The sequence below is a fragment of the Osmerus mordax genome, chromosome 6 (genome assembly GCF_038355195.1).
Source record: "Osmerus mordax isolate fOsmMor3 chromosome 6, fOsmMor3.pri, whole genome shotgun sequence".
NCBI classification, from domain to species: domain Eukaryota; kingdom Metazoa; phylum Chordata; class Actinopteri; order Osmeriformes; family Osmeridae; genus Osmerus; species Osmerus mordax.
Window position 1 is genome coordinate 12,007,356 of NC_090055.1, and position 24,533 is coordinate 12,031,888.

Here is a 24,533-nt window from a genome sequence, read left to right on the forward strand (position 1 = left end):
TGTGGGCAGTGGGAACAACAGAAAGCTCATCAAATAAACAGCTACAGCTGCAGCTAGCTGAAATGGAGGATGGGGTCGACCTGACCCATGATCCGATCCATATAAGGGCATGGCATGGAAAACCAGAAGTCATACCCGTGATTCTGCTGACATTTATGACATAAGTACATTGTGTTCACACTTGGATTCCCTCATAAACAAATGAACAGATTAGGATCCACGGGTTCCAGCTAGTCCACAAACAGAGCCTTACCTAGGTAAAGCAGGTTATTATAGTTAGACGTCTAACGGTCCTAACAAGATAAGATTATGTTTATGGCTATTGTCAGCCATGCCAGAATCTGTTTTGAGTGATCGTGGTGTCTGATATTTGAAGCAGAAGACCTTTGGTGTGGACTATGCACCAGGCAGCCAACAGCTCAGTCCTTGTTTCTGGAAATCTTCATGGAGGCTGGGTGTGTTTTAACTAAACAAGGGTCGCCGTTTACCGACTGTTCCAACACAGACTGTGAGAGCTGATTTTATCACTGGCAGTGTGTAGAAAGATAACAGGCTCATACAACACTGATAGGGATCAATGATTTGAGAACAAATAATTCAATCAACAACCATTTTGTATATAATTCCTGTTCTTAATGTTTAGTCACATTAATGTTCATAGTAGGTCTAACCTATGAAATACTATCTTCTGCTCTGCCTTGTACTGTAGAGGTTGCTTAAACTGTCTAATACATTGTCATCTAAACCTTAGCTTTCGAATTTTCTAGCTTCTTTGTTTGAACTTATTGATATCCACTCAGTCCCCAAGGCCAACAAGGCCCACTGTCTTGCACATGTTCATCCAATTGATGTACTTCCTCCTATTGACCTCCACATGCTCACTCGAGCACACACACACCTGGCCCATTACACCACAGAGACTTAGATTGTCAATGTCAATAATCAATACCCTGGCTATTCCACTAGCAAAGTACTTATAAGGACAGGAAGCACAGTGAAGGGAATGAATTACCCTAAGGTTGCTCCTTCAGCTCGCCTTTCTGTAGCTAGCCTCTACCTTTTCTAGCAGGAACACTTTGCAAAGCGAGTTACGAACAACTGAAGTTACTCTTAAGAAATTGTTCCACCGTGCTTTCTCCCAGCTCTCAGTTAGAGAGGTCCTTCACCTCCCTCAGGAAGTCTCTCCACTCCCATTATCTCACAGAGCCCGTCTCCAACTGCATTTCTCTCTCACGCTCTCTCTCTCTCTCTCTCTCTCTCTCTCTCTCTCTCTCTCTCTCTCTCTCTCTCTCTCTCTCTCTCTCTCTCTCTCTCAGACTCTAACAAAACTAGTTGGAAAAGCTCTTAACTGACCTGGCCAAACAGAAGACCCTTGAGCCAGGTCTTAACCCTTGTGTTATCTTCGGGTCGTTCTGACCCATCAGTCATTGTGACCCACCGTCGTATTGCGACAACTTTACCGCATACAAAAACAAAGTGAAGCATTTTCTTTTAACCATTGGGCTGTCTCAGACCCCCCACATTGCGAAGGTTAAAAGAAAATTATTTTTTATTTGTTTTTGTATTGGGTAAAATTGGGTAAACACAAAGATGGTTCGTTATGAACCTTTGGGTCATGTGACCCGAAGACAGCACGAGGGTTAAGGGGGGGTCTCCTTAGCTACTATTATTTAGTATTTATACCCTCTCAGCAAGTACCACTGCTTACAGTACAACACACCCAGGCACAAAGACAGATTTTCTGAGGAAGTGCGAGAGACAGTTTCAAGGCAGAATTATATTAAATATCTAAACTACTTTAGAGGCATGCTCTTACTTCACCATGGGCCTACATTTCCCAACTGCCATGAGGAACATAAGAGAGGCTTTGACCGACACCACCCATGTGGTCTTCAATGGCAGTTCAGTAACGTTGGGAGCTGCCGTCTCTGCTGTGGTGATAGGAGGCCAAGAGGGGGGAAGGCTGACAGACAAAAGCTTTGCTTTACAAAGGAGAGGGCCAAAGCCCCGAAGAGAGTCCAGCAGTAGATCCAAGCTATTGTCAGGCAGGCAGGCAGGCAAGCAGGCAGGCAGGCAGGCAAGAAAGCAGGAACACAGGCAGGCAGGAGAAAGAGTGCCAGGATGAGGCAGCACGGCAGGCAGACAGGCATGCAGGTTGGTGGGCAGGCAGACAGACAGAAGTAGGCAGGCAATTAAGGAGTAGGAAAAACAAGGATGCCGGCTGGCAAACAGAGAGAGAAACAAGCAGATTATTCTTTTAGGTTGGTGGATGAAGATGTGTGCGCATGTCAAACTGTCCTGAAGATTTAACACCAGAAACCTTACCACAACAGTGCTCTTCAAACTGCTCAGCAACACCAACAAAACATTAATGGTTGCTGACCGGTTTGGGCTTCCCATGTATACAATCTAGCACTTCATTTTAGAACTCCACTCCTCCAACTTAGGCCAATTCCCATTCCTTATGATTTTATCTCCTTTTGGAAGCACAGATCTTACACTGTGACAAAAACACTTCTCAAAATGTTGTACATCTTATAGATTAGAAAATAATTAATAGAAAGAGGATGTTATAAATCACACAACACTTAATTTCTTGTCAGGCAGAAAATGCTGCCATGTTAGACATAACCTCTGTCTAGTCTAACCTTAATGCACTAGAACAGACCCATTAGATAGTGGGGGAGTGGGACTCACTCACATTAATCCATTAAGTCTGGACAACAGTAGGCCAGACCCAACTAATCTATCAGACTTGCATTTGCAGGATTGGATTTCACTTGCCGACACAACATCATGTAGTACTGAATTATAGAGACACTCACTCCCACCCATGGGGGAAACCAGAATGAAAAGGGGGAGTGGGCTGAGAGGGGGGCTTGAGAAAGAAAAAAAACAGGTTGAAGGGTAAGAAAGAGAGAGAGACAGAAGAGAGAGAGAGAGAGACAGAGAGAGAGAGACGGAGTGAGAGAGAGACACATTATGAGTATGGGATCTGGAATCTGTCAAGACACAGATGTCAACACACGTAACGTGCGGTTGAACAGCGGAAGAAATCATGCAGAAGAAAAAATGGATGGATGAGACAGAAAAGATGAAAATTATTGTCCCAGACATTAGCAAACTATGACCAAGATGTCCCTAAAACGCTTAAACCAGGGGATGTCACATTCACCCTAATTCACAGTTTAGATCAACAGAGATCTTCAGGAACAGTGTGAGCCCTTTAATAAGCTGTGTGATATTACATAATAACCTTCCTTCCCTTCCGTTCCGTTGGGAACGCCAAATCACGGTGCCTGGGTGTTTGGATCTGCAATCTGTTTGGAACACAGGGATTATGAATCCTGCATGCAAGACCCCATCTGAACCTGCCTGGCGTGGCCGTCTCCTGGGCCTGCACACGCTCTGCTGCTTTCACTTTCACACACGAGGCCGCTTCACACACACACACACACACAACACGTTTCACATGTCACCACTGTAACAGAGGTGGTTCAATGGGCCTAACCTGGGGTGAGTAACTTCATGCTTGACACCGGAAGCCGTGTTCTGGCTCTCTGGGGTTGGAGTAAAGGCCAGGGCTTTGGCTCCATGGGCTAAACCAGGGTGGAGTTTGCATCAGGGTTGCAACATCATTACCACAGATCAGTGCCAAGGAGTTCGGGTGTCCAGTGTGACAAAACCCATGTAAATCCCGATTGATATAGATAGAGAACGCCCACACTGTTCTGGTAAACCTAGCACACAACCCCATTATCACACACACACCACTGTGATCCAACACAAAGGAGGCAAATATACACAACACAGTCTGGCTTCAAAGCAAACATTAATATCACAGATACTAATATCACAAATTTATGCCTTTGACTGATCACCATGTGCCTGACTGAGGGCAGGTCAGGCCACACGGGCAGTATGACTAGTTATCACTGCCAGTTCCAGCTATAACGGTCTGGGTCTGGTGCTGGCCAAACATAGCCAGTCATGTGGACCTGACACCTTGTCTTGAGAAAGGAAAGGGGAATAGTGGGAGTACAGCCAATGCAATATGCTCAATTCTAAATGTCTGTACATAATGCACCGTCTGACGGCTGCTGCTTCAGGAGAAGTAGAGATTAATTTATTTCATCGGTATAAAAAATTTAATAAACAAATTAGGGATGTGATATTTTTTCCTACCAGACCATCCATTACCATGGAACTCCCACAAGGACCCCTTTCCAAAAGGATATAGCACGCATTAATAAGCGTCTGTATCAATTATTGTAAACTGAGTTTTGGCTAACACCATAGTAAAGACAAGCAGATTTACTGTAATCTGATCTGCGTAATCGGCCTGGTTTCGAGATCCCCTATTAAACACTGTCCAGAACCGGCATCAATGTAACTTAAAATTAAATGTAGCCTAACTTAAATTAAAAGTGTATAGGGCCTGATGTATTTTACTTGCCATATTGTTTAGAATTAAAATATAACTTCACATCACGAATACACCACTACACGATCACCTGTGCGAACCTCCTCGGTCAGAATAATGAGAGATCAAGGTTTAAATGTAACTGCGTTTGCTACAGAATGGAGAGTACTCACCACTCTTAAGCAAAAGTGGACTAGGCTACCAATCGTTCAGTAGCCTAGGTGTAAAATTTGACGAAGCTTTTTCCGTATTTAAAACGAATCAGATCCATCCATGCCGAATGCGTAGCCCCGTAAAGTCCATGCGCTTTTGTTAAACATTCAGTTTAAGTGTTTGATGTTTTGGAAAAAAATACACACAAATAAATATAGGCTTCGCAACGCCACTTGTAAGATCCCACGTTTGAAATAAAGCGGTCAAAACTTCTTAAGCGACGCAGAATACCGATTTAAGAAACTAACTCAGATGGCAGCGAGTTTATCGCTTTTTTTTGGGCTTTTAGCAGCGGTCAGTCAGTCGCAGGCTACTTTGTGGCAGGCTTAAGCATATTGCACTCAAAAAGAATGTAGTATAGTCTCCTACAGTATATCAAATTGAATCTCAGAGGATTAATACCTTTAGACTAGCCGGAATTATCCTCGGAGCAAAGAAAGCCGGGTGTATCCTACAAGACTAGCGACTAAACGTTCGAATGCATTGGCAAATGACATCACTCTACCCACAGCTGGAGGGTGCTCGTGTGAAAGGGGTGCTAGGGTAATTTTCCACTATTCTGAAAAGTGGTTGTCTCACGTTTAGTTGTCGAAACTGCCTAGGCGTAAATCTGTAATAAATACGGTCATTTGGGGCATTTAAAATACTCGATGTACTGTCTACTGTTTTAAGTTACAAACTTACACTCTGCTACACTGCAGATTGCATTTGGCATCTCATCTCTGGCATGTCATCATGGCAGCTATTTTAAACGATGTGCGTATACGCCTTTATCGAGATCAGCGTCGAACACACACACAATGATATATTGTTACGGTCAGAGAAGAAAAGGCCATTTGACAACTCTAAAGGAACATCTGCCCTCTATCTTGCCTGAAGCACTTTGCGTATGTCTCACACTACTGTACTGTATATACAGTAGCCTACCCTTCTTCCTCAGTTCGGTTGGCTGGCTGGCCATTAGAGTCAATCCAAGTTTATAAACAAGACTCTAAAGAATTATAGATGTTCCGAGGTTATTTATTTAAAACCATAAATGTTATATTGTGATCGGTGTCCATTGACAATATTTTAAAGCATGATTGATTAAATACGTTGAGAAGTCTGCAGGTACGCGTGTGTCTTGTATCCTAGCAACTGAAGAATAACCCATTAAGAGGTATTTTAAATGAAAAACTTGTTAAAAAAAAGTGTTAACTTCATATACAAGTGCCCAATTTAGACACATTAGTGTAAATATATATCAGGATTTTAAACATAGTAATATTATTTATCGTGAGAATGTCGGGAATTTGAATACGTTACGTCACGAGGTGTACTTGCTTCCCCTAAACATGGAATGGAACAACCCAAAATTGTTTCCGGTAACAGTTAGAGCGCGTTTATTGTTAAGAAGTTTGTGACTTTTCGAGGTACAGTTGAGCTAACCTGACGTTTATTGAAGCAATTTCAGTATGCCATAATTATACTGTTTGAATAACATTAGCGCTACATCACGTATATTAACTGTTGCATGCTGCCAAACTGTTATATTGTGTTTCTTAGTTTTTCAAGAACGTATTTCATTCATTGCTTCCATTCGGGCACTACTAAACTGTGCCCAGTAAGTAGGCAATGTTGTGCTAGCTAGTTGTGCTAACAAACCCAGCTACGTCGTAAGGCTTGCTTTCTAACAAATTATGCCGTTTTTTGTGTATTTTTTTAATGAATGACATAACTTTAAGAATAAGCTTTAATGCTAGAATAATCCAGTTATAGCACATTGTGTAAGTATGTTGTTGACAAAAATACCAGATATACCTTCATTCTTCCATTGCATTACAGATCAGATGGAGAATTTCGTGTTGTATGAGGAGATAGGAACAGGCAGCAAGTCAGTGGTGTATAAAGGACGGAGGAAAGGCAGCATCAAATTCGTGGCCATCATCTGCAGTGACAAGTCGAAAAGGCCTGAAATCACCAACCATGTAAGTAATCATCAACAGAATGTTTTACTATGTTGTAACTTTTGACTCATCTCAACTTAGCAATCAACTTTCAACTGAGCTCATCCTGGCTATTTCTTAGGTACGACTGACCCACGATATCAAACATGAGAATGTGGTGACCTTCTATGAGTGGTATGAAACCAGCAACCACCTGTGGCTGGTGGTGGAGTTGTGTACAGGTGAGATACAGAGGGGTCATGATTATGATACATAAAATCGAACATCTTTAGGTCATGGTGCGCCCGTAAACCACATATTGTTCTTCTACTATACCATGGGTATTGACAGTGTTTAGGCTTGTGGAGTCTTAGACCAGGGTCTTTTACGATTCAGAAATACTTGATGAGAATGTTGCATTTGCTCCTGATTGGTTTATGCTGTAGGGGGCTCTTTGGAGTCAGTCATCACCCAGGATGAGTGTCTGTCAGAGGAGGTGGTCCGGGAGTTTGCCATTGATCTGATCAAAGGCCTCAGACACATCCATGATGCTGGCATTGTCTTCTCTGACCTCACCCCCTCCAAGGTGCACTATAGAGATTGTCCAGATAATTTAAGAGGCTCTATGTACAGTACAGTATATGATCTGTTTGCTAACCATTATGTACTAATTAATGTATCACATACAATCTTATAAAATCTACTAAAACAGTATTCAGATAAAAATGTAATTTGGTTAAAAATCCAGTGCTTCTCTCCAGATCTTGTTGGATGGACCAGGGACGTTGAAGCTGTCTAACTTCGTCCTGTCGAAAGCAGAAGGAGAGAACCTGGAGGAGTTCTTTGCCCTGGTCTCTACCGAGGAGCCGGGAGGAGAAGGCCAGGAGAACACCAGCAGGAACATCAAGAATAGAACACAAGGCAAGGAGTGTGTTATCACTTAACTTTCCAGGTGTCTTTCAGCTGACACTTGTTTAAGGCACTTGTACTTGTAGAATGTACATTAGGTTTAGATAATTTACGCTCCACAATGCTGTTAGACTGGAAAGCAATGCTTATGTTAGAATGGACTGAGGACAGTAGGTATAAGGTATCGTCTCGGCTAAGAGCTGTGTCTCTGCAGGTTCTCCTCTGTTCTGTGCTCCAGAGGTAGTGAAGGGAGGAGAAACTACTGTCAGTAGTGACCTGTGGGCTTTGGGCTGTATCCTCTACAACATGTATTCAGGTACCAAACCAACCTCTCACACACACACACACACACACACACACACACACACACACACATACATACATACATACATACATACATACATACATACATACATACATACATACATACATACATACATACATACATACATACATACATACATACATACATACATTAAGAGAATAACACAACCAGATCTGTTTATCTTCTCTGTGTTTGATATGTTCATATTCTTAGATATGTTTTGCTATAATGTGTGCGTCTCAGGAAAGCCGCCGTTCTACTCCGAGTCTTTCCCTGAGCTGATTGAGAAGATTCTACATGATGATACTCCGTCTCCAAGACAACCGGGTAGAGTGATAATCCCTCCTATATATATATATATACTATATACTATTAGTCTTCATCACATGGCCAAAATATGTTTTGTTCTCAAAAGGGTCTTCCTCAAGCAAGCCTAGTAAGGAGTTCCAAAGCCTTCTCAAAGGTCTGCTCCAGAAAGATCCACAGAAGAGGTGAGCCTTTCACAATTAAGCTAGCTGAGTCAATGAGCAGAACCTTTTCATGAACCGTAGACGCCAAATCTTCCCCTCGCCTACAAAGTCTGGATTGGAAAAGCTCTAACTGCTTTGCATTGTTTTTCACTGGGATTGTGCTCCAACCAGAATGAGCTGGCCTCAGGTTGTGGCTCACCCCTTCTGGACAGGAGCTCTCACTGATGAGGAGGAGAGAGAGGCCTCAGTCTGCTCCAGGTGGGGTTGGTATTCGACAGCATCAGATTTGCATTGTGACAATCCGAATCAATTTCCTTTTATCCGCCACCAGAAATGTATAATAATGTGAACCAGTGTGGCTTCCTAACAGGAGGCTAACTCTCTTTCCACCTCCTGCCGACATGCACCATTTCCACCTATTGTAGTTCCCAGAACAACAACACAGAATGTTGTGCTGGGTCTTTTGTACTTGAAATATGCGAGGCGGGGCAGTCGCAGATACTGGACTGCATATTAGGGTCACAGGGGCCATTTCCATGCACCGAGTCGTACATGATGATTAATTCAAAGCCATGAAAATCGTCAGGTCCCTGTCCTGTGACTTTTCCACATGTGCCGATGTTCTGGGTAACTGAAGCCTGGTCTGGTAACGGATCCTTGACCCATGTGTTTTGCCAGCATGGAGAGAGAGGGGGCTGGGCTGCCCCCCCCCAGCCAGCCAGCAGAAGCCAGACCAGCCTCAGGGAACCTCCCGAGACAGGGTTGGCCGGGGACAACAGTGGCAGCTGGTGTTGAGGAACCAGTTGTCATGCACCCCAATAAGTCATTTCGATTAGGTAATGCTTTCAGTGAGGGCTGGGGGCCGGATGGGGGCAGGGTGGGTCCGTGGAGACATGTTGTGTTGCACGTAGCCCATAAGACATACTATGGCTGTGCTGTACATTGGGTGCGTGTACGTGTGTGTAATATGAGTTGATTGTCAGTTGAACATGAGGCCAACGGGGTTCGGGCGGCCTCCTTCAGAAGGGAGAATATGCCTAGTTATCAGACAGCACACATTTCAGGCATCAGCATCATGGTGGTTTCTTCTTCTCTCCTGTCTAGACAATGTACCAGAGCTCAGACCTAAGAGTGCGCTGGATGGAGACGCCAGAGAATCCATTTTCCTGCTCAGGTGCTTTTTCTGTCCCATTTCTTTTTGTGCCCAGTTGATAAAGCATAAGTCAAGTAAAATATCTTATATCAACATATTTTTGATACTCTAATGAATTTGAAATTGGGGCTGACCCCCATTTTATTATTATTACCAATTATCTAAGGATCAATATTGGGAGATAACATACACATATTCTTCTATTCTTCTATTTTCATGAATCCATTGTACAGATACAAATGTGAAAGATAAGTGAACATTCTTATCTTTATGTGCCCATACTTACTACTATCTAATACTAAGGGCAACACCATTGTAGATATGATCAAACAACATCAGTCATTTCCACATTTCTCTTTAGAAGTATGGCCATAATATGACAGGTACTTGACTATATGGTCGGCAGTTATCTCTAAATCCATTTTGCCGTAGGTTTCAGTTTGAGTGCAACTTTTAAAATGAAAGTGAGCTGTAGTGACAAGAAGATGAACTCGGAGGATTAAAGCATGCAATAAAAAAATTACAATCTGTAAACTACCGGTAGTTAAACCATTAAAATATAAGCCATTATACTTTAGCTAGAAATAATGATAATTGTCATGGTAAATCAGATATGTATAGCTATATATTTGTTGTTATCCAACAGTTCCCGTCCAACTCCAAGAATGAGTTGCACTGCCAGAGACACAACTAGCAATGCACCAAGTTGCTTAACTCAGGTGAGTGCAACATAGATTAGATAAGAGATAAGATCTGTCTTTGATCTCTGATGTCTCTAAGATTGATGTACTGTAATGTCTTAACAGTCAGAAATGCACAGACTGTCCCAATGTGAAGTTGTAACGGCTGTAGAAATGAGGTCTAGAAATGTTACGCTCAAGCACGTCTGTTTTAGGATCATATTCCGCCCTCTGTTGTTTTGATGGTGAACTACAACCACCATTTATTTATCCAAAACCCTAATTGGGCGTTCCGATACTTTGTGTCGCACACATCTTCCCTACAAGTTTCCGAGTCACCCAGTATCTGAAGTACGTTTTTATGAAAGTATATAATGACAATAACAACTTGTTCTACATCATTAAACCAGCCCTGTCCCTAACCCCCCAGGAGAGCCTACTGCTTAGTGGTGTGGGTGACATCACTTCCTGTATCAAGGAGCTGGTCCACACTGAGGCTGACCTCACCGTGACCCCTATTATGGACAACCCCAAGGTGTGTGTGTGTGTGTGAATAAGGCCTACAAACACATATTTGGGTGTGTTTGCGTGTATGCACTCTTTTCTGACGCAGCGTGTAAAACACTTTTCCACAGATTCTGAAAAGTGCACCAGTGCGATATGACCCCAAGACTCTGTGTGTCCCAGCACACTCAGGTAAGGCCTCTGATGGAACATCTGTCGCCATTCATAAAGGAGCCGATGTGAGATACACACAGACACACACACACACACATCTCCCTCCCACTCTGTGCATGTGTGTACAGTACACACACACACACACACACACACACACAAGCAGGGGTCCGCAGCCTGCAAACACATTTCATTTTCTCTTTCCTCCCTTATCTTCTCTTATCTCCCCTTATCTTTTCTCTTTTCTCCCTTGCCCCTCTGCAGTGGAGAAGCTGGTGTCCATGAGTCCCGGCGATTGGTCAGCTTTCCTGCAGCAGCTGTGTGCCTGTCTGGAACCTTCCCCCGCCTGTGCCGCCTCCACCCCTCCCGGCCTCCACCCGCTCCAGACTCAACCTGCTCTGCTACCTCTGCTCCGTGGCTGCACACCGGGCCACCGCCACCCGCCTCATCAACTCCAAACTGGTGAGGGATTAAAGTTGGAGACTTTCAGACTTCGATTCTCAAGGCTGAACACACACACACACACAGTGGGCAGCTCTAGTCAGACTAATCGAAGTGTGTTGAAGTACTACTGTGTCCGATTGAATTCTTAGACGCCTTTGTCATTCTCTCGGCCTGAAAGCCTTTCTGTACAAAGGGATGGTGCAGGAAGTAGGAAGTACAGTGACTGTCCTATTTCCTGTAGAAGTGAACAGACTGTCACTTCCTGTGCTTTAATCAGCAAACCTTCACCGGTCATGTAACACAATACAATACAACAGCCACGCCTCACGTCTGCACAAACTATGTGGAGGTTGTTGTCAGGACCAAGTTGCAAGCTGCCCCACAGCTGATGGAAGGTTTTATATTTCAAACACATTGTTTACTTCAAATACAAGTATAAATACTGTATTTCATCGATATTATTAACCTAGGTCTGATGCTATTATTAAATACATTATACGTTGGTAGATGAGTTTCGTTAAGAGATTCCACACTCTTATCACATTATTAACTGTAGAAAGTCAAGCTTTAGAGAGAAGTAGAAAACTGACTTAAACAGCTTTCTAAAAAAAAGATTAAGACTTAAGACTGGAAAATGTAAATGTGTCTTTTGATCATTGTAAATCAATTCGATTTAAAAACAAGTCCCACAAAATATTCATATCCAACCACTAGATGGACCCGTAGATACATTTGAACAGATGTAAACAGAAATGCTACTATTATTACTAATATATGATTTCAACTTAGAGAAATAGACCTTACACAAAATAAATTGTTGTATTAACTAATCTACTATAGAATGCTCTTTCTGCATACCAGTCAAGGTCTTTTTAGACAGAATGTGATTGTGCAGAGTTCAGTGTTTCCCCTAGGTTTACAGCTTTGGGGGAAAGAGCAAGCTATAGACCTGTTTTATAGGAAAGGTAACCTTAAATGACTTATTTTGTGGTCTGGCGCTATATATATATATATATTTTTAATATAAAATAAATAAATAATTGTTTTACAAAATTAACTTGACCTTCCAGCAGGGGCAGGGGGTGCCGTTGGGGGGGCGGGGCGCGCCCCTAATATAATGGTAGGGGAAACACTGGAGTGTGCCCCGCGCTCGCTGGCAGGTTCAGCTCACAACTGACTAGGAGTTCATAACTGACTAGGAGTTCATAACTGACTAGGAGTTCATAACTGACTAGGAGTTCATAACTGACTAGGAGTTCAGCTCACAACTGACTAGGAGTTCAGCTCACAACTGACTAGGAGTTCACAACTGACTAGGAGTTCAGCTCACAACTGACTAGGAGTTCATAACTGACTAGGAGTTCACAACTGACTAGAAGTTCATAACTGACTAGGAGTTCATAACTGACTAGGAGTTCAGCTCACAACTGACTAGGAGTTCATAACTGACTAGGAGTTCAGCTCACAACTGACTAGGAGTTCACAACTGACTAGGAGTTCACAACTGACTAGGAGTTCAGCTCACAACTGACTAGGAGTTCATAACTGACTAGGAGTTCACAACTGACTAGGAGTTCATAACTGACTAGGAGTTCACAACTGACTAGGAGTTCACAACTGACTAGGAGTTCATAACTGACTAGGAGTTCACAACTGACTAGGAGTTCATAACTGACTAGGAGTTCAGCTCACAACTGACTAGGAGTTCATAACTGACTAGGAGTTCAGCTCACAACTGACTAGGAGTTCACAACTGACTAGGAGTTCACAACTGACTAGGAGTTCAGCTCACAACTGACTAGGAGTTCAGCTCACAACTGACTCGTGGCTTTCAGGGCGCGGTGGTGCCGTTGTGGCGTTCTGTCTGAAAGGGCCTTTACACTTGCTACCAAACTGTCAAACTATGCTGTGTGGTCTGTTTGGCTGCTCCACATTAGTGAGCCAGTGGGGCCGGGACAGCTGTACTAGATGCCACAGATGCACCACGGTGGTGTCCAGTGACCAGTGTTGACCAGGGTGACCTTGTCCTTCTCTTCCCCTGTGCCCCAGTTCCCAGTGCTGACCCAACAGCTGAGACTGGCTCCTAATTGGGATGTGTGAGTATGCAATAACCTCTACCCGGCACCAGGACTCTATATAGGATAAGGTCCAAAAAGCTGATATTGTCTTCCAACCGAGAAATAGTAATCCCAATAGTTATTGGAAAAGGTAGAACAAAAAATAGAATATGTTTTTTCAATGATCACAAGCCCCTCAACCGTGAAGGTAAATACAGGATTTATCTTAACACGGCATAGTTTCGATTTCATACACTTACACAATTGACAAATGTAACATGTAGGGACTATTGAAACTATGTAAGTAGAAAGAAAATCAGTCTCTCCATGTCACCGTTGACAGTGTACTGGACGGCTCACCCGGTCGTCAGCCCACTGTAAAGGCGTTTCGATTCCCTGTCAACATTCTGCATGGGGCCATCGGCCCAGCATTCTCACTCTTAGGATTCTCCCTACGTTAACGTGTGGAAGGAATGTGTAGCATGCACTTTACCATGGAGCCCACTGCCCTGTGCTGTGAAATGCCAACGTCTAAGAGGACATGCCTCCGATCACGTAGTCACTCGGATAGACGACTGGATGTTAGAGGAGTTGAGTTTTATAACAATTTGGCAGCGTGGGCAATTGCATGATGTGATTATTGTGTGTGTGTGTGTGTGTGTGTGTGTTTCAGGAGAACCAAGGTGATGAGGGTTCTGGGTCTCCTGGCCCTACACTGCACCGACCTTTCAGAGGAGACCCCTGTCACTGAGGTTGGTTCATATCGCATAACCCAACACACACACACACACACCGCTTTCCAGTATACCAGGCTGTAATACCATGAAGCTCCACCAGGTATCACTATATGTCAGTGGTCGTGTCGCAGGCGGCTCCACTCACCATCGCCCCCCGAACAGACTCACCGAGCCCATCAAAGATACACACCAACGCGCGCGCGCGCACATACAAAGACATCACGCCTAATCATTTCAAACCCAGGTTTCTATTTGATGTGAAATCTGGCTCCTCTCGCCCTTGATCCACGGCTTTGTGGTGGTTTTGTCGCGGCGTTCTTTTCACGGCTTCCGTTCTGGCGGAAAGCTAAACACCTCGCCAGGGATGGAGGGGAAGAGGCTGGAAAGCGCCACAAAATGGCCGACAAAGGCAGAGTAGAGGTGTCCGGCGTTGCGGAGAGCGTGGGTTTGGATGTGTGTGTGTGAAACGTAGCGGCGAGTGTGTGTATGGCGCGGTCGAGTGTACGTTTGTCACGTTGTAGAAAGTGTGTGTGAAACGTAGCGGTTTATGGCGCCGTGACTTTTTCCTCAGTTGGCGCTGGGTCTTCCCCTGGCCCCCCCGGGCAGAGCCAGCTTAGCTAGCTTGTGTTGGTGCGTGTGTTTCTATGTTCTATGTGTTTTGGATGTTTTTCGTGTGTTTCCGTGGTCTCCACAGGGGGGCTGTGTTTGAGGGTCGGCTGCAGTCATGGCGATTTGAGTTCCAGGGCAGGGGGCTTTGTTCCCCAGATAGGAGGGGGTGGTTGGGGGGGGATTCAGAGACGCTCCACCTTCATGTGTCCCTGTCCATCGCACCGGTCCGCCATGATGGTCAAACTCTCCCTCTCTTCGTTCTCTCGTTCACTCCCCGGCACGACTGCAGTGTCCATTCTGTTTGACGCAGAAGTAAAGGACCACTGCTGTAATGAATCGTAATCACAATCGTATCGGTATTCCCGAGCTGTCATAAATACAGGCACTCTTTTAGATCTATCTCTCTGTATATATGCAGCTCTCTCGCTCTCTCTTTCTCCCGCTCTCTCTGTCTCCCTCTCTCTCTCCTGGCAGGAGCAGGGCTTTCCAGTCCCACCAGCCCACACTTGCACGTTCTCCTCACCACGCACTCCTCAAGCCGAGGATATACGTTCCGAAACCACGAGTATTCCAGTGTCTGCGCGGGGGTGCGGTCATAAATGCGCTCACCAGAGGGTGTACGTGTGGATCCAAACGGCTCGGATAGCTGGCGCGGCCGTCCCACTGAGATACGCTCTGCGATCTACTGAGCGCGTGTGGAATGTGTCCTCCGAGCGGACACCAGGAAGTACGAGCAGAGCTCGTACTACTTCAGCGTCCCTGGCTGCTTATGGACGCGTCTCTTTGGAGTACGTTCCGCAAGGTTCTGTATGACCCTCTGCACCATACCCCCCTAGCTACCGAATCCACACCAACAAGCATGCTACTTGTCAAGCGGACTTGGCGTCAATAGCATCAGCCCAGAGCCAGCGACCTTGTGTTCCATTGGTAATCCATGAGAGTGACCACAGGCTGCTGTGTGTAGCCAAGGCTCTGGGGTCAGCTGTGTCCTCTTGTCCCAAGTTCCAGCATCAAAGCCCGGCCCTTCTCCACACACGGCCCATTGATCTTAACTCTCCTCATCGTGGCAGGTCACGTCCAGTCAATGTCTAGCTGGTATTATTAGCCCCCCCACTCCCTCCATCCCCCTCCCTCTAACCCGTTCTCTGTCCATCCCTCAATAAGACATCGCTTCGTCCTATCGGGCGCCCAAGTCTCCATAGGCCGATGATGACGTCACTAAACTAGCATCCCTGTCAGCACCCAGTCATGAATTCGGACTTGCTACATACTCTGACAAGGACAACCAAAAATACTGATTTTTTTCCCTCCACGAATGCCGGAAATTTACTGTGTGTTATTGTCTGGTTGGAGTTCAGCCTAATACACACGCCTTGGTTGCTACCAAAGGGATTTCACGTTGTCTTGACTAACTATTCTTTGTCTGAGTCGTGCAGACGAGCTGGGAAATGCTGGGTGGCCTTCACCCGCCGCCTCTCCACTTTGAAGCCCTGCCTCCTTATGCGAGGCTGTGTGTGTATGCTTGTTGTGTGTCTGTGCGTCTGCCTGTGCGTGTGTGTGTATTGTATTGAGGGTACAGTGCAGGGAAAAGATAATGATGCGTTTGGGGGGAAATGGCCGTGTGGTGTGGCTCCAAGTTTGGTGTGTTTGTTGTCTTGAACGGCAGATCATCTCCACTCAGCAGCGCAGAGACAGAGAGAGCCTCCTGCCGAGGCGGCGAGGCTCGCATCGAAACGCGCCCGCAAACATCTGTTTGCTGCAAAGTCATCATTTATGTTATTTAGCGGGCGCAGGGCTCGTGCAGTCAGGCAGGAGGACAGACAGACAAGTGAGGCAGGCGGAGGATGGGCTAGCACGTACGCAGAGGCAATAGGAAGGGCGAGTGGCAGCCAGAGGCAGAAAGACAGCCACTTACCGAGGCGAAGAGGCAGGAGGACAGGTAATGGGCCGAATGAGAAGCAGAGAGAGAGGCAGTTAGAATGGTAAACAGGTAAAGAGGCTGGGTGGCAGACTTTGCAAGCAGGCAGCTCAAAGGCAAAGAGGCCGTGGCCAGCTCAGAGGCAGGGAGGCAGCTCAGAGGCAGGGAGGCAGCACAGAGGCAGGGAGGCAGCACAGAGGCAGGGAGGCAGCACAGAGGCAGGGAGGCAGCACAGAGGCAAGGAAACGGCAAGGCAGCTCAGAGGCAGGGAGGCAACACAGAGGCATGGAGGCGGCACAGAGATGGAAGGAGGCAGCTCAGAGGCAGGCAGGCAGGGGATTAACACAGGCACCCTGCTGGGAGAGGGAGCTGCTGCAGAAGCGCCCGTCACATCCTCGCCACATCACACACTCTGGAGGAGGAGAGATGGGGAAATACTCATTTCAGAAACGAGGCAATCTGTGTATATGTGTGCGAGTGTGCCAGTGTGCGCGCCCTTGCATATAGGGGCATTTGGGGGTGTGCGCACGCATAGATTACGTGTGAGTGTGTGCCCACGTACCGCAGGTGTGTGTGTGTGCGCACACGGTGGGTGTGTGTAGAGGAGGCGTTCCGCAGCTGTGTTAGTGTGTGTTCGGGGGAGTCGTGTTTGGTGGCGTCTGAGAGCGGGTGGCTACAGTTTCGCAGGAGTCCGTGAGAGCTTGTGTGTAAATATGCGTGTTTGTTTCAGACATGAGGTGATTACTTCCAGGATTCTTCAAGAGCTTTAATGACGCATCACGCGCTAATCCTCACGAGCCTCTCTCTTTTTGTTCAAACCTCAGCCAGCCAACATGCTAATTCCATACACTGAAAAACCAATGTAACCCATCCTTACGTTCTGTTGCTGTGTGTCTATCAGGATGCAGTTAAACAACATAGAGGCCTGTTTCACCTCACCTAGCACGATGGTGCTGTTTCGCTCACACAATCCAGTCAACATCATATCCAAAACGGAATGTGAATAGTTCATAGTACATGCAGCCCATTAGACATGACTAGAAATGCACAATTCTAGCCATACAGTAGTATACAGTGCAGTACATACAGTGGTTATTTCCCTGCATTTCAAATTGATTGTATGTGCCACTGTCCCCCTCTCCAGGCGGTAGCTATGTTCACCGAGCTGATCCGAGAGAACTTCCGGAACAGCAAGCTGAAGCAGTGCCTGCTCCCACCACTAGGGGAGCTGCTCTATCTCATCGCCAGCCAGGTAGGCACAGCCAACAGCGCTGAGTTACCTCAGCGCTCGCCAATAACGTCCACTCACTTCCGTGTCGAGATACAGAGGGCTTCTGTTGGCTATTTCGTTGTTTTTTCAATAAAGTTTGTCTGGTCTCCCAGAGCTTCTGGAAGTCTTTGCAGACTCAGGAGAAGGGCATTGGTTCTGGGTTGAGATATTTCCGGATGTTTCTGGAGAATTCTCATCCCACTCTGAGCTGTTGGTTTGGCCTGGGTTACTTAGCGACACAAAAACACTGGCGCGCACGCGTGTGTGTTTACGGTTTCTTTACACGCATGTACAGTCACACACACATGCACTGTTTACACACGGACACACACATGCACAATGTGAATTGATTTCAGCTCAATATCTAATTGGCAGGAGATTACAAAGTGCTCTTTGTCCACTTGGCTTATTTCCCACTGAAACGTTTAACTATTTTTAGATGCTTTTGCTATCTCTACCACAACATGCAAATACACACTTTTGTGGTACTCCTTATGTCATTGATGCACATAAATCAATGACCAACGATTACCAATACCGCTGTCTCAATACCAGTGGAATTACAGAGAAAGTTTAGTTTTCACTCGGTCCTGCCTAATCCCTATTTGGAGGTTGGAGCACAGGAAGAGTGTTGAAACGTACGTGATAGATTTTTTAGCGTTGAAGGTTGCGTTCGAGGCCAGCGTAGATCTGTGTAGCATGAACAAAGCAGCAGTCTCTGAAACACGTTGGAGCGTTCTGCTACAGTGGTACACAATCACAGATCCATACTTTGTTATCACACAAACAATTCACGGTTTTTATTTATTTATTTGTTATTATTCCTGATGATTGCTACCAGTCGGCGTAGACCCCAGAGGCCTTGGTGTGAACAGGTTGTGTGAATAAAACCTTCTCTTTCTTAAGTTTATCTTTGCTCCTTCAGATCAATGCTGCACGGTGCGAGATATGCAATAATGAAAGTTCGACATTCATGTCCTGAAAAACAACTACTGCACTGTACACATTTAAGCAAAAAAGAATTTGTCAAACCACAGCAGCAGTAGGAATAATATAAAAATACATATATAAAAAATAAAGAGAAACGGGAATAGTAGATTAGTTAACCTAAATGATTTACTTCCAGTAGTATTATATGTGCAACTTGGATCCATGCTGGTACAAATTATAAGGTATTTTCTACTGCATCCCATTCTCCAACCTCTATTTTACAGTATACATGTACAGTGATCCATATTCCCCAGCTGAGTCCTACAATTGACGTTTGGGAGTACATTGTTATGTTTATTTCGCCTAATTACGATCTCTGTTGATTTGTTTTGCTCTAATTGTTCCACCAATGTGCTGTGCAGCTGTACAGAGCTCCGTATGACTAACAGCTTCCTCCCCTCCTCCCTGTTTTTACCCTCACCCCTCTCTCTTCCTACCTCTGTTGCCCTCATTTGCTCGCTCGCTCTCTCTCTCTCCCCTCCCCCCACTCTTCCTCTCCTCCCATCTACTCTTCCTCCCTCCCCATCTCCCCCTTTTTTCCTCCCATTGCCCTTCCCTCTCCTCCTTCACTCCCTCTCTCGCCTCACTTGCTCACTCCCCCCCTCCTCCCTCAACATCCCTCACCCCTCCCCTCTTCACCTCTCCTCGCTTTCTTCTCGTCCCGTCTTCCTCCTCGCATCCCCCCATTTCCCTTCCCATTCCTCCCTCCTCCCCCCCCCCCCCCCCCCTGTAGGAGGAGAAGAAAGAGCACCCAGGAGGATTGTGGGTCGTTCCCGCTGCCTCCTACACTGTGTTAATGAGGTGCCTTCGGGAAGGGGTAAGACTGCACACTGCAAGCTCCGTGCTCAGCGGGGAGTGTGTATGTGTGTGTGAGAGTGTGTCTGTGTGTGTTAGGGGGGGGGGGGGTTCTATCCGTGCAGTAATGATACCGCCGTTGCCGCGGCTGCTGGAAGGCCTACAGGCATTGTTTGCCAGCCTGCAAGTCAAGGGCATGCAGCACAGCGAACCTCTGTCACAAACACCTGCATCAAACACAGCCCCTCAGCACTCCCCCGGTCTGACCTCTGCGGCAATTAGGGCCCCGTAGACACGCGCACACACACACATAGACACACACACATAGACACAGAGGCACCACTGTGCAAGTCACAGAGACAAGTGAGTCTGCCAGCCAGGACTGGTGGGTACAGCTCAACTGTAGCCGTGCCTCATGTCTTTATTTGGCTAATTGCCAAACTGAGTTTATTTTTTTTCTCCCCGAGTCAGAGATGCTTTTCCTCCCCCAAGGGGGGTGTTGGTTCTGCACTGTATGTTGATAGTATTCATTAGCCAAAGTTCATTAGCCAGTCTTTAGACTGGGCTGCTCCTACCAGTGTGGAGCTAATTGATTATGGAGATTGGCACATGGGGGAATTATGGGTGTGTGTGTGGGGGGGAGGTTGTTTTCATGTGCCGGGACAAACACACCAAAAAAAAAGTAGGCTGCTGTAGTCCAGCACAATTGGGGAAAATAGCGTAAGCATAAAAACTTGGTGGCGAGGGAGTTTCACATGTGTGTGTGCGGCGCGTGTGTTTGTCTGTGCCATGAATACAATACAAAGTAGCTGAGATGAGCTGGACTGCTAATTATCAGTTATGAGTGATGAGAAAACTGACAACACAGGGTGTTCCCCGAGGAACAGCCGTACCCTGTGCATCTGTATACACACACGCAAACACATACACACAAACACACCCACAGCAAAACATGAATGTAAAACTTTCTCCGAATGATGGGAGTTTCTCTTGCTTTCGATTGGCTAGCGCTAGATTCTGTGATTCCTTCGACACTTATGTAAACAAGAACATATGGCAATTAGGATCAACACCATAGCAACCATATAGGGGGTGCATGTTATATTTATGGGGGGCTGTGAATTCTATTCCCTTCCATCTAATTACAACTTGGCTGTCATTCCATGTCCTATAAATATCTATATATGGATATATATATATATATTTCACTGCACGGTTTCACAGCTGAATTGAGAGTGGATGTGTTGTTTCTTGGTGGGATCGGAGCTGTGATGGTCGCGGGTGCGCGCCAGAGGGTCACAGCCAACAGTGGGGCTCAGACCCCCTGAGTGAGATGTCAGAGAGGAGCATGGGGTCCTGTTGAGGGCAGTCCCTCACACACACACGCACACACACAAACGCACACACGCACTGCCAGGAGGCACCAGGCATGGGGGTGGGGTGTGAAAACATGGGGGGAGACAAGGGGATGGGGCAGAGAGAGGGGGAGAGAGAGAGAGATGTTCGAGGTGGAAAGAGAGAGACTGAGAGGAGGCGGGGGGGGGGGGGGGAGACTGTGTGTGAAAAGTAGGTGCGTGAGAAAGAGGGAGGGAGGGGTGGAGGCAGAGAGCGACAGAGAGGTTTCCAGGCCAGACTCGAGCGGCTGGAAATTATTTATGAGTGTGAAGATGATGTTGGCACTGGCCGTGATGAAAGGTATGTGTGAGACAGAGGCTGGGGTGTGTGTGTGTGTGTACCAGGCATAGAAACAAACCAAGGGGACACCACCCCCCTACCCCCTGGGCATCATGCCTTCACAGACAGACACACACACTCACACACACATTCACCAACCCTATGCGCCCTTGCTCGCTGATCCAGGCCTATTAAACATTTATCAGCGAGCTGACACACACACACACAATCACACACGCTACAGGAACAGAGAGTGTTCCGCTCCTCTCCAGCAGGCTCAGCCTAATCCTCCTCAGTAGCTGTGTGACCTCGGGATATCGAGGATTAATAACCAGCTACTGTACATCACACCTCCACTGAATTATGCACAGCATACATACAGTATGGTCTGGAATAGAGATAACGCCCTGTGCAGTGCTACACACAGCATTCCAATAACCTACACACTCACAGAGCACCTACTGCATTAGGATGGTGTAATGCAGGACTTTATATTTCTCCTTGAATATACCGGAAAATGATGATTTGATGATAAACAGGGGTAACACGCGTATACATTGACACACACACACGCGCGCGCTCTCTGAAGCTGTGTGAGGAGAGGCCGGTGTGTTGAGTGCAGCGTTGCGTGTTGCGGAGCGTTCGTCTGTTCCAGGTGCTGCTCCTTCTGAAGGACCTTAATTACCGTCTGGCTCCTGTTGCTGCTGGAGGGGAACCACAACATCCTCACCACCAGGCCCTGCACTGTTTGCAGAGCTCTCTCTCACACACACACACAGAACAGACATACAGAACTGAGACACAGACACACACACGGAACAGAGACCCACGCACAGATCAGAGGTGCGCACACGCACTAGTCAACACACTAATCTTGTTGAGGCGCCGCACAACCTCTGATGTACTGCTTTCTTCTCTGTACTGTGCTGTTGGTCCCTCAGGTGTGCAGACGAAGAGCATTACTGTGAAGACCATGATTTAAAACAGGCAGTTTGGACTTTGTTTCATGTTGAATTATTGCTCTTGTTTGAACCTGTTTTTCTTCAAGCTGAACCAGTGAATTGGCCCACATGAATGGAGCTGGAGTTGCATTGTGGCCTAGTCATGGCTCGGGCAGACGACTTTGTGTTACCTGGGCTTAGCCAACGCAGATACAACTGATAGGCCAGTGTGCTAGAGGAAGATTGCACCAGTCAGTGAAGCTGTGTTCTTGACTGAGGGTTTTCACTTAGTTTGTTTGGTTCTTGTTGTTGTGAGAGAGGTTCAAATGTATTCTTCTACACGCCTCTAGCTGTGAGGCGGGCCTTAGTGGTGAAGTACCACAGATACAAAAAGTGTGTTTTTAAACGCCTGGCCCTTTCCCTGTGCTGTGATTTAGGATCGTCGGCGTAGGAGAGGAACCTTAAGGCTGCTGTGTGGAATGTGATTTTATTTTAATTTTTTTAGGATTTCAATTTTTTTCCTGGTTTGTGCTCCCTGACTGGAATTTTCCGTCTCTGAAATGTTGGCTGGTACTGACTCGCCCTCCAGCATTGTGTCAATCACTGGCTGTGTCCTCCTACTCAGCTAGCCTCTCATCCAGTCTATAGACTGGTACTCTAAACCATACTTCACAATGTTACACCACACTGCACAACACTACACCACAGTGTACCACAACCACACTATACCACACTACACTTCAGTGCACCACACTATACCACACTACACCACGCTATGCCACACTACACTTCAATACACCACACTATACCACACTACACCATGCTATACCACACTACACTGCAGTATACTACACTGCACAACACCTCATAATACCGCACAACACTACCCTACTTGTGTTCAAGGCAGACGTGATTCATCATCATAATTGCAGGCTTTCCAGACTAGGTTTTTGCATTGCAGATCTCATGGTGGACTTTTACAAGAGTCCACCCCTCTCCACATGGGCTCCAATTCCCCCACTGATCGCTACTATAGCCAGTGTGTTAATCTGTTCAAGCTGGATGTTTTTGTGTGAGGACACATTTTGAATTTATATCACATTTAAATATATCTTCGTAGCACCGGCATGCGTAATTCAGAAGCGTACAATGCCTGCAGTCAAGTTGAGAAAGAGTAGTTCCATGATGTAACACAGGGAAATACAGATAATAAAGTGGCAAAAGAACTTTTTACAGTGGAGGTTTTCATTCTATAAAAACCTCCACAGAAATACCTTATCATATCGAATGCCTTGACAACTCATTCTTACTTAATATTTCATGTTTTGTCCTCATTTAAGTCAGGCAAGTCTTTGTAGCGGGGTGTGGCGATGAATAATAAAGGATCAGTTTAACGGGGTACTACTTTGATATTACTTGTGGCAAATCAAGTCGAAAAATATATAGTATATGTAATAATTGCAATATTTTGAATGAGTTAATAACATTTCTAGGAGTAGAGCAGATTGTAACAGTGATGAACACGCAGGTTAAAATGCTATTAACAAATTCTGTATTAAAAGCAATTAAGTAAAAATGAACTCCAGTTTCAATTATAAGAAATAGTCTTAAAGAAAGGCAGTAAATAGGGGTTTGGATCAAGAACCGAGTCTAGGATTTATCTAAATAAATTAGATCATGTGCAGTCAATCAATGTCCTATCAAAATCATAAACATAGCTCACGTCAATGCTCGGGGAGAAGAGGGCGTTAGACTAGTTTCATTTGATCAGGGTTGATCAATTTGAGGCCTCAGCCTCTTTTGATTGTGCGAGAGGCTCATTTAAAGAAGATCTTGAAGAAGGAGGAATATCCAAAGTTCTGCGATGTAGGTGAGACTTGGAGTTTACAACGAGAATTCCGGTTTCGAAGGCCTTGGTAAACAGTCCTGAAAACCCTTTTAATAGTCTATCCTTACAGTGTTTTGGGGAAACTTAGGTTAGCAGCGTGCCTTGGTGAGATCCTTTGTATTCGATGGCGCTTGCAGCACTATCGTCTTGGAATAGATGGACTCAAAGATGTGTTATCATCTCAGAGTTTTTATGGAGTTCAGGAAGTGTCCTGTACCTGAGGTCAGAAGATGACTGGTCAAGAGGAAAGCGGGGCCATCCTGTCTCCCCCTCTCTCATTCACAATTACTATAGGTGTGATAGTCTTACAGCTCTGTTCACTCCATTCAGTGGAGAAGTGTGTTGTTTTGTTTGGAAGGCCCGCCGAGGCAGCAGTGAGTGGGAGAACTGGTGACTGGAGTCAGGCCGTCTGGATGATCCTTTGAAGCTCCGTGGGA

General features: G+C 45.8%; 1 protein-coding gene across 1 annotated transcript in view; it reads left to right on the forward strand.

Annotated features, from left to right (window-relative positions):
- The first annotated feature begins 6,465 nt into the window (after positions 1-6,465).
- Positions 6,466-24,533, forward strand: part of ulk4 (unc-51 like kinase 4) — a 72,711-nt gene continuing 54,643 nt past the window's right edge. Inside the window, 19 exon segments of the mRNA XM_067238682.1 lie at positions 6,466-6,603; positions 6,704-6,803; positions 7,008-7,147; positions 7,323-7,482; positions 7,685-7,786; positions 8,039-8,122; positions 8,211-8,286; positions 8,437-8,523; positions 8,944-9,101; positions 9,370-9,439; positions 10,065-10,137; positions 10,529-10,633; positions 10,734-10,794; positions 11,038-11,110; positions 11,112-11,235; positions 13,267-13,313; positions 13,948-14,026; positions 17,683-17,790; positions 19,532-19,615. Of these exon segments, the coding sequence (XP_067094783.1) occupies positions 6,466-6,603; positions 6,704-6,803; positions 7,008-7,147; positions 7,323-7,482; positions 7,685-7,786; positions 8,039-8,122; positions 8,211-8,286; positions 8,437-8,523; positions 8,944-9,101; positions 9,370-9,439; positions 10,065-10,137; positions 10,529-10,633; positions 10,734-10,794; positions 11,038-11,110; positions 11,112-11,235; positions 13,267-13,313; positions 13,948-14,026; positions 17,683-17,790; positions 19,532-19,615 (1,869 nt within the window).